At 41.7% G+C, this 17,440-nt stretch overlaps 1 protein-coding gene across 4 annotated transcripts in view; it reads right to left on the reverse strand.

Moving 5' to 3' along the window:
- The window catches only part of aopep (aminopeptidase O (putative)), a 96,407-nt gene that overhangs the window by 50,474 nt on the left and 28,493 nt on the right, over positions 1-17,440 (reverse strand). For 2 of the 4 annotated variants that reach the window (XM_061767818.1, XM_061767820.1), the window contains 6 exons: positions 15,537-15,750; positions 13,597-13,703; positions 5,742-5,844; positions 3,696-3,803; positions 3,312-3,370; positions 3,179-3,222 (listed from right to left, as the gene is read on the reverse strand). In XM_061767818.1, coding sequence (XP_061623802.1) covers positions 3,179-3,222; positions 3,312-3,370; positions 3,696-3,803; positions 5,742-5,844; positions 13,597-13,703; positions 15,537-15,750 — 635 coding nt within the window. The remainder of the gene's footprint in view (positions 1-3,178; positions 3,223-3,311; positions 3,371-3,695; positions 3,804-5,741; positions 5,845-13,596; positions 13,704-15,536; positions 15,751-17,440) is intronic. The other 2 variants (XM_061767821.1, XM_061767819.1) reach the window with 1 other exon arrangement.

Here is a 17,440-nt window from a genome sequence, read left to right on the forward strand (position 1 = left end):
ATCCGCCATTGTTAAGCAATGGACGGATTCCACCGAACCACTAGCATATCAAATCACTATTGTTATTATTATTATTGTTTTGTTATTATACACTCCCAATTACTGCGCTGAATAGACAACGGACCTCCATCTTGATAAATCACGTGACGTCCACGACGAATGTCTCACGCCTGTTCTGATTAATTGTAGTGCACATCATGTATACACCTGATTGGAATAGAATATGTCACACATAAACAGTTGACCAGAGATCTTCAATCGAAATGATTTGAATCGGAATGACGAAAAAAATCTCCATGTAAACCCATCTACTGTGTGGTTGGTCCGCTGAAAACAAGCCTTTTCACCTGTCAGTCAAATATATGTTGACGTACGTTGTCGTCAACTACTGGCTGTATAACGTGTGCCAATGAGGTTATGCTTTCTAAACAATTAACGTTCCCGTGTTTGTGTTAAGCGGGGACGAACACAACAACGCGGAGCGAAGCTCTGATGTTTTAAACAACATTGCCATGGTGGAGCGAGCTGTTTAGTTCAACTCCCTAGCTCGTTAGCTCGCAGGCTAGATTGTTAGCACACAGGCTAACTCATTAGCTTGCGACAACAAACAGGTTAACTTTCCCTTGTGTCGCTGTTGTGTGAATCTACGTGCTATCCATGGAGTAAGGCTGTGGAGTACTGGAAGGAGCCAACACCGGCAAGAGTGTACCGGTTCGCCGGCGTTCCAGGAGCCCACTAGCGGCTAATGACACAGACGTCCAACTCTGTCGGCTCAATGTGTGATCTGCATGCCGGCTTACCACAATGACAATTTATTGAGTCCTGAAAAACTATTGTGTCCATTTTATTTATCGAACGATAAGATGATATAGTAATTATTGTGACAGGCCTACTGGTATCGGATGTCGTAGTATCGTATTTCAAGTGCGAATACAGACGTACAGGATCAATCTCTTAAATAAATCCCTGAATTCACCAAGGTGTGCATGGAAAAATAAATGCATCTGCCTACTATTTAAGGAAATCTAGTATATCTCAATTAGGCACAAATTTTACCACCTGAATATACAAAATAAGGCACTTAAGCGCTTTAATGCAAAATATCTGAGGAGGAATACCGGTAGCATGGTGAGCAAGTGGTCAGCACATCAGCTTCACAGTTCTGGGATTCTGGTTTTGAGTCTCTAACCGTTCACCGAAGAATCTAAATTGTCTGTAGGTGTAAATGTGAGTGTGAACGGCTGCCTATAAGTGCCCCATGATTGTCTGGCGACCGGTCCAAGGTGTACCATGCCTCTCGCCCAAAGTCAGCTGAAATGGGCGCAATCTTACTCGCAAAGTAAATGACAACAAGCAATATAGAAAATTGCTGAATGGATTAAGATAAATACAAGTTATTCTTCATGAGAGCAGCAAATTGTTTTCATGTTGCATATAATCAGTGATTGCGTGCGTTAATCACCTAGTCTTTGGGTAGACTGACGACATTCTCAGTAGTAATCAGTGCCTTCATTTTATCTCCCGCTCTTTATTTGTTATGTTTGGGTGGTTCTGCCGTGCACCGCAGGACACGTCTGTAACGAATGCAGCGAGAGCCCACTCACATCACTATACGTGGCTCTTCTAGTGGGCTGTTTACTGGAAGAGGCATCAGACCTAAATATTGACCATCCCCAACTTCCTCTTGTTTAATTCAATCAATCCCTGCTCGTCAGGCAGGCGGCACATGGGAAAGGAAGACCCAAAAAAAACAAAAAAAAACAAAAACAACGTAGAGAGTAGACAGAATGGTGCTGAAGGCCGGAAAGGCGAGCACCAGTATTGGACGGATGCAAGTGAGTGGGTCCAGACGTGGAGGAAGAGAGAGATAGGCAGTGGGAGAGGTTAATGAGGCAATCATGAGAAATAGAGAATTGAGTGATTAAGCCAGCGCCAGAGAGGAGGCAGAAAATTAGAGAGGAGGAGAGCGGGAGGAGCGCTTGTCCTTTTACACTTCAGTTAATACTAGAGTGGATGAGACTTCTGCTTACAAGGATTGATGTTGGGGCCCAGCCTTCACTGAGCAGAATCGATGTGAATCAAGGCTAAATCCGGCCAGACTCTCCAGACACTAAGTTCTGCTCCAAATCATAACAACTTACTAAAGACACTACACCCCAATACATGGGCTATAACAATATGCATGCATTTGGATAAGACTGTACTCAGTTTTGATTGACACTAACAGAGTCAAAGACCCAAAGACGTCAGTTTTTATTGGGTTACCTAAAATACAATTCTGTCAGCGATTTTATTCATCATCAAGCAGGGACACATTTCCTTGGCAAAGGGATTTTTGATTTATCCATCCAGCCATTCTCTGTAGCGCTAGTCCTCAACCTGATTTTGGCCGAGAGGCAAGGTTCACCCTGGACTGGTGGCCCGTCAATCATAGAGCACATACTGGTATACAGCTGAATCTTTCATTTCACTAGTTCGATCCAAAAAGTGAAACTCAATTATGGAGATTCACACAGAGTTAACTATTTCAGGTTTTTTCCCCCGATGATTTTTAGGATTATAAGTAGCTTACAGCAAAGGAAAACCCCAAACTCACCAAGTAATTATATTACATAATTAATATGACATAACTACAGAAATGAATTGGCTTTGCTACGATATTCTAATTCATTGTGATGCATCTATAGATAAACGACCGTTTGTACTCAAATTCACACCAATGACGTCTTCAATAACATGCAAGTTTGTTAAATGTGGGCGGGAGCCAGAAGACCCATGCGAACACGGAGAGAACATACAAGTCGAGATCTGAACCTCGGAACTTTGAAGCACAAATGATAACCACTAGGGGTCAATGTGGTGGCCCCATGTCTGTTGTGTCGTTTTAATCATATGTCTGTATCAATCCTAAGATGATGACTTTTGCAATTTAGGTCCCGGGGAAGGAACCGCATTTTGGGTCTTGAGCTGAAAAAGTTTAGGAAACAGACATTGTGCAGTTGTGTTGTACATCGGCTACAACATCCTAATGTTGTAGCCGATGACGACACATTTCGTTAAAACAGAACTCTGTCGAGCACTGCTTAAGCCCAGCCCAGAGACATAAAGCCTTGTATCTCTGAGTCAATTATTCATGAATCCAAGCATTCCACCTAAGCACTTGATGAGGAGTACATACCTTGCAAGGTCAGGAAAGGTAGATAGCAGCATTTGCAGGAAATCCTGTCAAACAATAATTGATAGAAATTAAGGCATTATGGGAGGTGTGTGAGAGAGTGTGTAAGATCTTAGTTAGGTGTTCGATGTCTAACCGGTTTATAGTAGACCCATTATTTAGCGAGAAGACAACAGCAGCCAGGTGGAACACATCCTATATACACACACAGGCGCCCACACAGGTGTGGTCACTCAGGCACCAGTAGAATAAACACACGCCGCTAAGCTGATGTATGGTCATCAATTTTGGGGGGGGGGGGGGGGGGGACAATTCTAACACAGTGCCAGCCAAGCTTATAGTGCATCAGCATCCAATTAATTTATGGAAATAACATTGCGCCTAGGAGGACGGGTCACATTAAACGGTTCAAATCGGAGCTGAGATTTGATTAACAAGCGCGGAGGAAACTGCGAGCCACCATGGAGATTCCCAATTAACGCCATCGAGTGGAAATTGGGTCCTTAAATGGGAGGTTCACCTGAGACAGAATGAGTTGCCCGTGGTATTTCTTCACAAATAATCTGAAGAAGTTAATGAATTGTTGCTCTCCTACTTGACTGGCCAAGAACCTTAGGAGGAAGTAGCCCTGTAAGGGGATTACACAAGAAAAGAATAACACATTTATTGGCGATGTATGCATTGGAATGATGCAATAACATGTTCTTTTAACATAGTTATGGAAATAGTGGCTGGGGTTTGTGGATTTATTGGACTGTAGCTGTGAGAGGGAGGTGTCTATTGGGGAGAGGCCTTTATTTCTACAAACAGATTTTGAAATAATATTTAACAATATTGGTGCTACATTCCGTATGGTGTCAAGTGAAACTGGAGTTTGAAACAAAATGGAGAGAAACAGCACGCAACAAAGCCGACAGGGGGGAACTAATATGTTGCATAGCTCGCAGATAATGAACCCGAATGCGCTCGACATTGTGGATGACAGTATACTGTAAATTTCACCGTGTCCACATAACATAAGATCATCTTTTTATTGTGCAGGGAACTCTTTACAACATGCCGTGAGTCACAACACTTCTGAGACTGTTAATTGCTTCAGTCGGTGCTGCTGTTTTGGTTTGTAAATTCAAAAGGGCTCATCAGTGAACTCTTGACTATCCATACGAGAACAACAACATTTCTGAACCGAGTTAACAGTTACTGTCCTTAATTTGATTTTTTTTGTCTTAAGTGGATTGGATGAAGCACCAGGCAACTAATTGGGTCATCTATTATAGGGATGACCACTGTCTGAGAAAATACGCTAAACAAAAAGTTAATCTTACGTTCAAACTGATGACAAGCGCCACAAAGCCCCCTACGACACTACAAAAAAATGTTGAGTCATTTGGAAATATGACAGACATAATACAGAAAGACTAAGCAGTATTTTTATTAGTTTTAAAGCAATAAGTGTTCTCAAAGTTTGGTCTGTGGACCACCATTGGTCCCTGAAAACAGTAACTGTGGCCCATGTTTAAATTTCCAGGGCTAAAAAAATTATAGAAGCCGCACAGCTAAGTAAATGAGTAAATTGTAAACCCTGCATTATTGTGCTAATTATACCTACAGGTATATATGTAATATACACGTTATTAGGATTCCCACATAGTTTATAGGCAGGACACGCCATGCTCCAATATTACTGGCTCCAGGACACGCGCCGCTGCACAATGATTGGCTGTTGCATCCCTGTGGAACACGACGTACTCCTTCCAGATGGGAAAAGAAGAATGTGACTTAAGTGTGGTGGCGTTATATTTTCCCACTAGCCCTAACCCACCGTAATCCAAACCATAACCCATCCTGAACCGCCTTAAACCCCAAACCTAACTATAACAAACTTCTTTGTTCTTAATTCGAACAAATGTGATGCATGCTTGGGATGGTCATCTCATTACGTCTGCGTAGCTTGCCCTTCCGGTGACGCAGGAGCCAATCATGTTGCAGTGGGGCGTGTCCTGGCTAGAAACTATGTCGGAATCCTCATAGCACACAATATACAGTTAGATTGGTTGGGATATTACAAAGTTAGTTGCAAGTATGGTTGTTGTTTTTTCCTTGAGAAACACTTGCTGAGGCCATAATAATATTCCTTAAGGTTGAATAAAAAAAAAAAAAAAACAACAACAACAAAAAAACGGTTTAGATTACTAATCAAAGTATTTTTTACTTGTTAAATAAATCTTACTAAATTCCCATGAGAATAATCCCCTGTGTTTAACTCTCACTGGAAATGGCAGGACTCATTGAGACTAATCACTGTCCACAGAAGCTGGGACAAAAATCGAACCCCATAACGACTTTACCCACTCATCCTCTGTGCTATCCAAGAGTTTGTTCACCCATCTGAAAGTCAGACGTTCATACAGCAAGAAGACAAACTGTCCAGTAAGCCGTGGTAGCGAAATAAAGATATACTGTAATAGCACAATGTGCAGTAACAGCTATATGGTGCCATTTTTTCTTAGACACCTTAGTTCAACTAGTTTTTCAATCATTGTGTCCTATTTTCCAGTGATCTCACCTTGAGGTAGTGGACTTGCAAGAAGGGTTTGTCTGGGTTAAGGGCATGTTTTACCGTGGAGGAGCCGGACTCACTGGCCTGGCCTGTTTTCTCCAAGTTTGGTCTGCAGAAGGACAAACAGAGCTGACAAACCATCCACTTCACAATGAATATAACACAACAACAACACAGAATCAGAATCAGGCGGGTCGGTTTAGGCGGGGTGGGCCGGGGTGGGGGTGGGGGTGTGGGTGGGGTTCCGGGGTTGTCGGGCGCGGTTTCCGTGTCCGCCCTCCCCGACCTCCTCTCTCTCTCTCCCCCCCCTTTTGCCTCCCGCCGACGCCATCCCCCGCCGCCTCAGCTCCTCCTGCGGCCCGCTCGCTCTACAGCGCTCCCCCGCCCGGACCTCGCCGCTTCCCCCCGGGGCCGTAGAACCATGGTGCTCGCTGCGCCCTCCTCCATCGCCGAGGACGGGGCCCCCCGCCCCCGGCGCGGCTGTCGACCGGGGCGGACTGCTCTCAGTGCGCCCCCGACCGCGTCGCGCCGCCCAGGGCGGGGACCGGCCCACGACCGGGGCGTCAGGGGTCTGCGGCGATGTCGGCAGCCCACCCGACCCGTCTTGAAACACGGACCAAGGAGTCTAACGCAGGAAAGATATGGACATACTCTAGAGTTGTGCGGGGGGGGGAAACAGCACACCATTTTTATAGAGTAAAAATACAATGTCAGCAGTTCTTGATCCAACAACTCAGCTCATCTTCTCATTGGTTAACACCTTGCTACCATGTCTTGCCCGAGGCACCCTGCAAATTTACAACCCCAATTCCAATGAAGTTGGGACATTGTGTTAAACATAAATAAAAAACAGAATACAATGATTTGCAAATCATGTTCAACCTATATTTAATTGAATACACTACAAAGACAAGATATTTAATGTTCAAACTGATCAACTTTATTGTTTTTAGCAAATAATCATTAACTTGGAATTTTATGGCTGCAACACGTTCCAAAAAAGCTGGGACAGGGTCATGTTTACCACTGTGTTACATCACCTTTTCTTTGAACAACATTCAATAAACGTTTGGAAACTGATGACACTAATTGTTGAAGCTTTGTAGGTGGAATTCTTTCCCATTCTTGCTTGATGTACAGCTTCAGCTGTTCAACAGTCCGGGGTCTCCGTTGTCGTATTTTACGCTTCGTAATGCCCCACACATTTTCAATGGGAGACAGGTCTGGACTGCAGGCAGGCCAGTCTAGTACCTGCACTCTTTTACTACAAAGCCACACTGTTGTAACATGTGCAGAATGTGGATTGGCATTGTCTTGCTGAAATAAGCAGGGGACGTCCATGAAAAAGACGTAGCTTAGATATGCATATGTTTCTCCAAAACCTGTATGTACCTTTCAGCATTAATGGTGCCTTCACAGATGTGTAAATTACCAATGCCATTGGCACTAACACAGCCCCATACCATCATAGATGCTGGCTTTTGAACTTAGCGTCCATAACAGTCCGGAGGGTTCTTTTCGTCTTTGGCCCGGAGGACACGACGTCCACAATTTCCAAAAACAATTTGAAATGTGGACTCGTCGGACCACAGAACACTTTTCCACTTTGCATCAGTCCATCCTAGATGAGCTTGGGCCCAGAAAAGCCGGCGGTGTTTCTGGGTGTTGTTGATAAATGGCTTTTGCTTTGCATAGCAGAGTTTCAAGTTGCACTTACGGATGTAGCGCCGAACTGTATTTACTGACATTGGTTTTCTGAAGTGTTCCTGAGCCCATGTGGTGATATCCTTTACACATTGACGTCAGTTTTTGATGCAGCGCCGCCTGAGGGATCGAAGGTCACGGGCATTCAATGTTGGTTTTCGGCCTTGCCGCTATTCAGGGAAGCTCCTTTTATACCCAATCATGGCACCCACCTGTTCCCAATTAGCCTGTACACCTGTGGGATGTTCCAAACAGGTGTTTGATGAGCATTCCTCAACTTTCTCAGTCTTTTTTGCCACCTGTCCCAGCTTTTTTGGAACGTGTTCCAGCCATAAAATTCTAAGTTAATGATTATTTTTACAATACAATCAAGTTTATCAGTTTGAACATTAAATATCTTGTCTTTGTAGTGTATTCAATTAAATATAGGTTGAACATGATTTGCAAATCATTGTATTGTTTTTATTTATGTTTAACACAACATCCCAACTGCATTGGAATTGGGGTTGTATAAAAGCACGCTATACAGTGTGTATATGACCTCATAGCAATGCGCTGCTTGCATTTTACTGCCCGTGACTCAACAGGGGAACATAAAACAGAAGAAATCCACTCCGTGAGCACGCATAGGAGAGGCCAGTGCCGGGGGTCCCTGTCACACAGATACAAATCATTCCTCGGACCCCCGTAAAAAAACATAAACAAACACCTACAAACCCAATAAATCCCAGGCAAACAAGTGAGTGACGTGGGACGCTGTGCAAAGATAGTTCCAGTTAGCCTGTATTGATTCAGATGAGCAGATTAACTCAGCGTGCCAAAAGGAAGGCCTTGAAGGATGGCCCCGCTGACAAATCGATACAGCAGGCGCCTGGCCCACCAATCAATACGCCCCCTCGTCACCAGCTACCACTTTTCCGCGTCATGACAGGGATGTCAAATAAACACATGGGCAGACACAAGAGTCCATGAATGTGTCCAAAGTCACATGGTTGTTGCACAGTTAGTCCTAACTCAGGGATTGGGCATCTGGATTTTTACTGAGTCCTAATCTGGAAAAAATGACATTCAATTACATTTCATGATATTTAGTAATTGTTTGTAGTGATTTTATTTTTTTTTTTTATGAATTTGGCATGTAACATAAGAAAAATATTGCAGAAACCGTGTTTTTCTGTTTACTTCCTCTTTAAATTTCTTCAGCAACCCATTTAGGCAGCCAACTAGTTGGAACTTCACCCTTAACTGACAGTCATGTCTTGAAAATTGATATGACCTGAATTCTTAACAAACAAAAAATGTGTTATTCTTCATTTCGATTAATTCTGCAGCCCAATTAAGCAGCCAATTACTTAGGCTTTTGCCATTTGTTCCTTTCTGCGAAGGAATAAAATGCTTAATGTTATGTAGTTGTTATATCCCGAAGCAGGGAACATGTAACGCCATTGATAGCATCATTGAAATTTCATGACACACGGCAATGGAAAAACTGATTGCAACCCATTTAGGCAATCAAGTCGTTGGTACTTCACCCTTGACTGACAAGCCATTTAGTCTTAAAACCATAAGACCATTTATATGACCTAAGATCTAAAATAACAAAAAAAGATTTAAAAAAAGACAGATTTGTTTTCAATTACCCCTGTATTTAGATTTGTTATGCACCCCGATTTGACATTCAATTAGTTGGCCCGTCAACCCATGCCAGTTGCTGCTAAGGAGAATTGTAACTGTGGTTTCAAGACATAGTGACTATAAACAACATACCATAACATAACAATGTGATAGGACTGTTCAAATTTCACATGATTTACAAAATTCGTAACAAACAAAAACTGACAAACTGATTCTCTTTAAAGTCTATTTAGTGTTTGACTGCAGCCCTTCCAGGCAGTAAAATATATTTTGACAGCGCGACACTCAGCGTGACACTATTTAAATTTCAAATGATCAACAACATTTACAATCGCATTACGCCCATGTGTCACTTTAACCTTTAATTGCTTCACTTTTTATCCAATCCTCGGCTCTGCATGAGGAACGGAAAAGTTAAGTCACATGAAGTCAATTAAGGCTGAGAGTGAGCGGAGGAGGACGTGTGGGAGAAATGGAGAATGGGAGATAGATAGGAATGTTTGGTTTGTTTGGTGGACTGAGAGAGGAAGTCATCAGCTTTCTGGAATTTCTAAATTTGACCGGACAACTCTTGCGAGGGACTTTCATCATGCATCCGAGGGCGTTCTACTCCATGTATGCATTTGTTATATAAATGACACAGAGTGAGTGGATTTGGGTTTTTAAAACATCTCGGAATACCTCAGCAATGTTGCAGCAGGGAATGTATTCACTAAAATGGAAAATGGCGTAGAAATAATTTGCATGATATTTGAATCATTTATCATAGTTTGGACTTCCTCTCTGTCCACTCCCATACCGGCCGTGTGGACATGTGCCTGCTACTGCTGATAAGATAAAACAGAGCTTTTTTGCAGGCGGCAGGATATTCACTGTCCCTGGGAAATCATACAGCATGTGTGAGTGGAATTTATGTGGAAAATGAGTGTCAGGCAGGGGATTACAGAGCCAAAGAGCAACTGAGGAATGGGACAAATACAATGACAGAAGCCGTATTCCTACAAGATATGCACGGCAAACACACCGGCAGCGTAGCGTGGCAAGGAAAAAAACGTTTATCCATCACTGGCGTCTTACACAAAAGATCTCCGCCCTTGCCACTGTCCAGACCTGGGATGTATGAACGTGTAAATCCCTGTCTCTCTTTGTCAGAGATGATTTACTGTAGCTTTAAGAGGAATCACCGCTGACTGCCTTGGAGAATCGCACAATAGGTCCGTGTATTTCAGAATAAATGCTTCTCTTATCTGCCTCGTAGGCCATATGTGCGAGAGGGCGGGTGTGTGTCGATTCTAGCCTCGCATACACCTGGGTGTGTCTGAGATTGAGAGACCGAGGGAAAGCGCAGGAGGAAATCAGGACCTATTACCGACAGAACGTAATGTCAAAGGGACACACATGCACAGGCACCCCCCCAACACACACACACACACACACACACAGGAGGTTTATAGCACCGCAAGCCATCCTGACAAATTACAGTGGGTTGACTGTGGAAACTGGATAAGGTAGAGCAGAGCTCCCAGCAGCCCAGTAAATCAGCAGGGAGAATGGTGTCTGGCCGGACCACCCTAAATATAACTCATCTGAAAGGCACTGATAAACGCTGGCCACTGCCCGCCCGCTGCCGGACGAGCGGCTGTCGATTGTGACCCACTGAACTTGGACAGCACAACCTGACATTTAGCCTTTGTGAGCGTAGAATTGCTCGTGGATCTCGCCGCGCTTCCCATTCTTTGCTGCTCACGGCATTCTGCTCAACCTTTTCTCTGTGCATTGTGATAGCCGCTGTGTGTATTTGTGTCCTGTTGCCACACAGTTCTGATGTGGACATAGTGAAGGGGAAGACGGTACCAGAGGCAAAATCAATGGGCGACATGTTGTCTCTCTCCAACATTCTTGTGACCCTTGTGTTCCATTCATGCCTAAGGCTGGGAGATATAGGTGAAACAATCAGCCGTGATGTAAATAATAGAAAGGACAAGTATGAATGAAAGCATTTCTCATGTTGTTTTTGTGGTGTTGTTTATTCAAGCTTATCAACTGCAGAGAAACCTAATCCTGATCCTGCTAATCACCCGTCTGTCTGTCTGTCTCATAGGGGAGCACCCTGATGGAGACGGACAGACAGACACTGCTCTAAGTTTAACCCTTCGCTCACTCAGCCTCACACCAAAATTCCTCAACTCACAAAAGAAACCCATTTGTCCATTTGCTATAGCGCTTGTCCTAATTAGGTTAGCAGGTCAGCTGTAGTCTATGCCAGCTGACTTTAGGTAAGAGGCGGGGTATACCCTGGACTGGTCACCAGTCAATTGCAGGGAATATACTGTCGACAAACAACCATTCACACCTATGGACAATTTAGAGACTTCAATTAATATAATATGCATGTTTTTGGAATGTGAGAGGAAGTTGGAGTACCTGCAGAAAAGCTACATAAGCACAAAGAGAACAGGCACTTAAAGGTCGGGGCAAAGATTTTAACCCCCAGATATGCTAACCACTATTCCACTATGCTGCCATAACAAACACTTAACAGCACTGCGGGAGTCCTCGGTTTACGATGCAGCTCCCTTCCTACGGCGGCGACGTAACCCGAAGTCAGAACGCTATTTCATCTATTTGGGTCCAAGAGAGGAAACACGTGACCATTTTAGGTCTTCCGTTCAATAACTGAGCATGCCTTCCATCTGACATTTTATTCTTACGCCATTGTGGAGGCTAATTCAATGCCTGTCATTCATAACCTTGAACCTTGTATGTTGGGACTTAAATAAACCGAGTACCCCCTGTATTCTCTTGGAATTCCTGTATGTTTGTGGTGAATGTATAACCTCTTTGACACAAAGATCTTGCAAACGAGCAGCACAATTGCCATGACCCTGCATTTATCCGGCCTTGCCTTTTGAACAGATCCAGGAAAGGTGTTCAATTTCACACAGAGACACTTCATTCCGCGATCAGATAACGCAAATGCCAAAAATACCTGTTGGGGAGCGACATTGCTTTCAGTACAACAGGGCTGGATAAGTGAGTGTGAGTTGTTCAACTTGACCACAGTCACCATCTTTTACGCATCTGATACTGCCTCGCAAAATACCTCCAAAAGTGGAATACTCTGTCCCCCCCATTCATTGACACGGAAAAAAGTGGGGCAAATCCTAGCTTTAACAGTGTAAAAGGGGCTGATTTCACTTGGTCTTTTCAATGAAACACTGCTCAGCAGAGGGTAAAATTGACCCTCTTAAGTGTTTTCATGATGTTCTGACAGCACATTATTTGAAAAGTGACAAATTTGAAGTTAATGCCCACTAGAAGTACAATAAAATCAATAAGAGGCTGACATGTAACTGCACATTGTATTGCTTATCGTAATTGTATATGTCAAAAACAATGTGCTGTAAGAGTTGGTTAATCAAAGTTGCGGGGTACAATATTCCCACACAGAAACGGTTAGCAGTAGTAACATTTTCCACATATAATCCACTGATGGCACTATGATTCTGCCCCCTGAGTAAAAGAAAACAGGGTGGGGGTCATAATGTCATACTGACAGATTGTGTATTTGTATGTGTGTATGACTTCGTGCTGCCCGCACTACACATTTCTAAAGGACATGACGGTACACTTCACCTGGATAACATACTGTGATCTGCAGCCACACCTGCCACACCTGTAGCCCTGGAATGCTTTTAGCACACTCGCGTATGTCTGCAGACAAAGGCTGAGTTCAAGAATGTGAAGTGGCTGTACAGCTTGTCACATATTTCTCATTTTAATGTAAACTGAGCATTTGAATGTAAGCAGCTTTTTGCAAGTGACCGAGTGACATAGGCAACAAACAAACTCAACCTGAACTACTTTATGTACTGGAAAGGGGCATCGATTAAACTTTTTTGTGGATTGTGTAGAACTGATTGTGGTCTAGAAGAAACTGAGTAAAAATGGAGTGCACAACTTGGCTGCAACAAGCAGATGCTGTTGATTTCGTCTCAACTAGTTTGCTATCTAAAGAAGTACAACATGACATCTGCTAGGGGAAGTTGGGTTAAGTGTTGGCCATTGCACTGGCATTGAAACAGAAGCTCAGAACATCCAGAGAGAGCGAGCGAGAGAGACAGAGAGAGAGAGCTCCTTCCACCCCTTTCAATTTTTTTTAATTTTCCCATAGTGATGTAGTCAACAAATAAATTATCGCGAACACATTTGTGTATACATTAATGATTATTTTTTTAAATCACAAAGTATGCATTCCTCTGGTCTTATTGGACTGCTTTGAGAACTCACTCAACAGTTGCCTTGTTAAAGGTTTCAAAGATAAATGTTAACTTTGTATATTTGTGTTTTTCTGCCTGATCCATATTAAGGCTATCATGGTTTAATAGAACTCTAAGGCATATAAAGCAGTCTGTAGCTTGGTTACAAAATGGAACTATTGGGTTCCTCCACCATGTTATCAGCAAAAGTTTATTATAGTTCATGTAATAGATGGAGATGCTTTGAGGCATGAGAGACGCACCTGAGGATTTGAAGCTCCTCTCCTGAATTCTGCAACTCGTCAGACAATCTTCTCCACCGAAGCAGTGCCTTCAAGTTGGACTGTTCTGCTGCTTCCGGCAGAGAAAGCTGCACAAAGAAATATCTGAATGGGTTGTAATATGTGGTAACTTAATACATACGAAGGACTGACAAAGGTAGCCAAGAGAGATTTTGTTGGGCTGTCACGATACAGTAGAACCTCTAAAGACTAAAAGTTGAATGACCCTGGAGTGATTTTGGGAGGATTTTTGCAATAATTATTCAAAATAATGGACTACCCTCACGGATGTAGTCAAGCGTAACGTCAGTACATCGCATGAGACGTCAGCTCACCTCATAAGACTTCAGGTCACAAGCATCAAGGGATTCAAATTTCTGCTTTTTCTTTCGTTTTTTTATACCACCACCATTGTGGATGGCGTCAGGCGGGACATCGTCATATCGCACAAGACCTCAGCCTCCCTCACGAGACCACGGTTCAGCGAGCAGCAATGACCTCACCAAAAAGAAGAACGTGAAAAGAGACTATGTGTTGTTACTTGTTGGCAAAGTTAAGGTAGAGCGGTTTGTTGTTGTTTGTTTTGACATTTTACAATGCTTTATTTCATTTTATCTCACCGCACACCAACAAAAATGTCAGAAAAAAAGGGGATAGATTAATTACTGTATGTACTTCCTACCATCTAATAGAAGATTGTAAATAATTTTTTGGGCAATTAGGTAAAAATGTCTAATTTCCCATAGCACACCTGAAGAGTGCTCACTGCACACTAATGTGGCCTGGCACACTGGCTGAGAATTACTGAATTAACACAAACAAACTACCACCACATGAGCTAATCAATAGCTATATACAGTACATCAATTAGCTACCGCACTAGCCTGAATAACATGCAAGCACAAGGGCACTATCAATAAGATGCAAGCGCAAGGGTACTATCACTTTACAGAAACAGTATTGTCATTAAACTCGACTTTTAGCATTTACACATCACAATAAAGTTTATGTAGGTAGTACAGGCAAATTGTAACGGCAAAGTAAACAACACAGGATATAAGTAGCTGCATCAGCAGTGACACAGAAACCCACTTTCAATTTTGACTGAGACCAAGACGTCCACAAACAGAGGTGAAAAAACACTATCAACGAATTGCTTTGGCCTAAGCACAAAAACACAGTGAAAAGCATTTTAGCATAAAACAGAGAATAGGTTCCCCAAAAAAACATGAATATGCACATTTGTGGGAGCTATTGTATAATCGAAATCTGAACAACGGCCAGCCAGCATCTGGGAAGGGATTGTGTTCAACCTTCAACTATATTTTACTCTAACAAGCATGTTGATGTTAGGACTGGTCCAAACTTTATCCAGCTCACCTCTCTGGTACTTTATTAACTTGTGACTATTTGTTGCTGTTGGATAGCTCACACAAAAAAAAAACCTTGCTCAACATTATAAAAAACTAGCTCGACATTACTCAGAGAATCTGTAAATACGCTGGCGTACGTCTGGATCCAGTTGGACCACACATATACAGACTTTACCTCGCCTTGACCCGGCAGTTGAATCCATGTGGGAATACACTGCGTATATTGTCTTCAGCTGCTTATGTTTTGATCATGTGACTGCAAGGCTTTTTGGGCGAAGAACAAGGGTTGTTTGCACGAGACCACCGATGATAATGGGAACCTTCTGTTTGCAATTTTATCACCTGCCATTGCAGCCAAGCATCTTCCTGGAGAAAATTCATAGCAGTAACTATGGAGCTACATTGATAAATATGATGTTATTTCTCATTCTTCTCTAGACAGCACCACTATTACAATTTAACTCTGCTATTATGTGGTCTTTTAGACGTGCTGGGACAATTAAGTTACATTAAAGCACTGAAGTAAACTACAATAACAGTGTGCCGTACTTGCTGTGCTCGGGCCCAGATAATATCCTCCAGGAATGTGGCGAAACCCTCGCTGATCCATTCCTCTGTCCAGTCTCTGGCCCCGATGACCAGTCCGAACCATGAGTGGGAAATCTCGTGGCACAGCCTGGACCCACACAAGGACAGGCTGTTTTCTGTTGAAAATGAGCTGCCAACTTGCAGCACGCTCTGAGACAGGAAAATTATGTGGGGGCTGAAGGAAACAAAGAACAGAAGGAAAAGCGAGTAAGAATTCAACACAAAACATAAATAAAAATAATTGGAACGTGAGGAAGACCAATCTGACATCACCAGAATTCAGTAAAAACATTTTGTCACTATTTCTCACTTTTAATTTTACACTTAATTTTAAATTATTTTATTTATTTTATTCATTCTATTCATTGTTGTTTATTTTATTTTACACATTTTGTTTTTATTTTACACTACTGCATTATATTACTTTTGTATTTTATTTTATGCATATTTTTAACTACACAATTGTTTCATTTTTTTAGATGCCATTTGATATTATTATTATTATACTCATTTTCAATCATTTTTATTTTATTATTGTTTTACAGTACATAATTACTTTTTTATTCATTCATTTATTTATTTATTAAACTTTTTGGAGCACTTTCATCACATTTTCATGTCACCTGGTCTCACCAAATTATATTTTGTGAGCTAACATGAAATAATTATGTGACAAAAATAGTCTTTTTCAAACAAAAATGTGGTAGATATAGCTGATAAGATATTAAAAGCAATCAATTGTATTTAAAATCACTAAAAAACATTTTCTACTCTGTACATTTTGTATGAAATCCTACAAAATTTTTATGAGAACAAGCTCAAGAAGAACAAAACCAACATGTAAAAAGACGACAAAAAAATTCCAGACAAGACATTTTTAGCTGCTTTTACACACTTACTGTTAAAGAAAGCTTAAACAGGTTTAAAAAATAAAAAATAAAAAATAAAAATGTAGTCTTTAAGCATTGCTGCTAAAAAAAAAAAAAAAAAAAAAAAAAAGAACAGAATGCTTTATAATCTTCCAAGGAGCACAATCACCAACCACTCGCGGGTAAAATCAATTAAATTAAATTAGCAGTTTTAAGAGGATTTTATTTGCCATACGACTTCCAGGCAATGCTGTAAATTATGGTAGACAAGACAAGCCCTGACTCTTTCAAGCTTTTTCTGACCCCAAGGAAACTACCCCAATGGTAAGCTTATATTTAGAAAATGATCTGTAATTACTGGACAGCCGCATCTGATTTACTGGTTTGCGCAGATTATCACAATTTCATTTGACGGCAAGAGAGTATCGAACATGTGGCTTTACTTCTGATTTGGTTTGAAATAACGTGCCTCAGAAGTTCAAGTATAGAGACAGGGATACGTTGGCTCTGCTTACCCTTGTCATGATAAGATTCTGTACGTGTACAGCATTTCAATGGACAACACAAGCCGTGCATTTGCTTATATGGATATTTGTAAACAGCATTGGTTCTAAAATTCCCAATGCCTCATTAGCCACTGACAAGAATTAATCAAATTGATGGCTCAACAAAGAAGGGAAGAAAGGAATGGAGACTGTTAGCTATTAAATTCCAATAAAATGGCTAGAAAATGTGAGCTAATGAGAACATTTTTATTTCAACGTGTTGAATGTGAGCTTTGTAATGTTGACAACATATATAATATATATAATAAGATATAATGATTTTAAAGCACATGAATTTGTGATTGATGTCAGTATATTTCCTTTTCTAATAAACATAATTACTTAAATCTATTCAGAACCCTTACTCGACGCCATGCATCCCCTTCGACCCGGATCCCACACCATGTTCATTGTAAACATTTTCAGCAAAAAAGCGCATATAAAGCATGGT

The sequence above is a fragment of the Phyllopteryx taeniolatus genome, chromosome 3 (genome assembly GCF_024500385.1).
Source record: "Phyllopteryx taeniolatus isolate TA_2022b chromosome 3, UOR_Ptae_1.2, whole genome shotgun sequence".
In the NCBI taxonomy this organism is placed as follows: domain Eukaryota; kingdom Metazoa; phylum Chordata; class Actinopteri; order Syngnathiformes; family Syngnathidae; genus Phyllopteryx; species Phyllopteryx taeniolatus.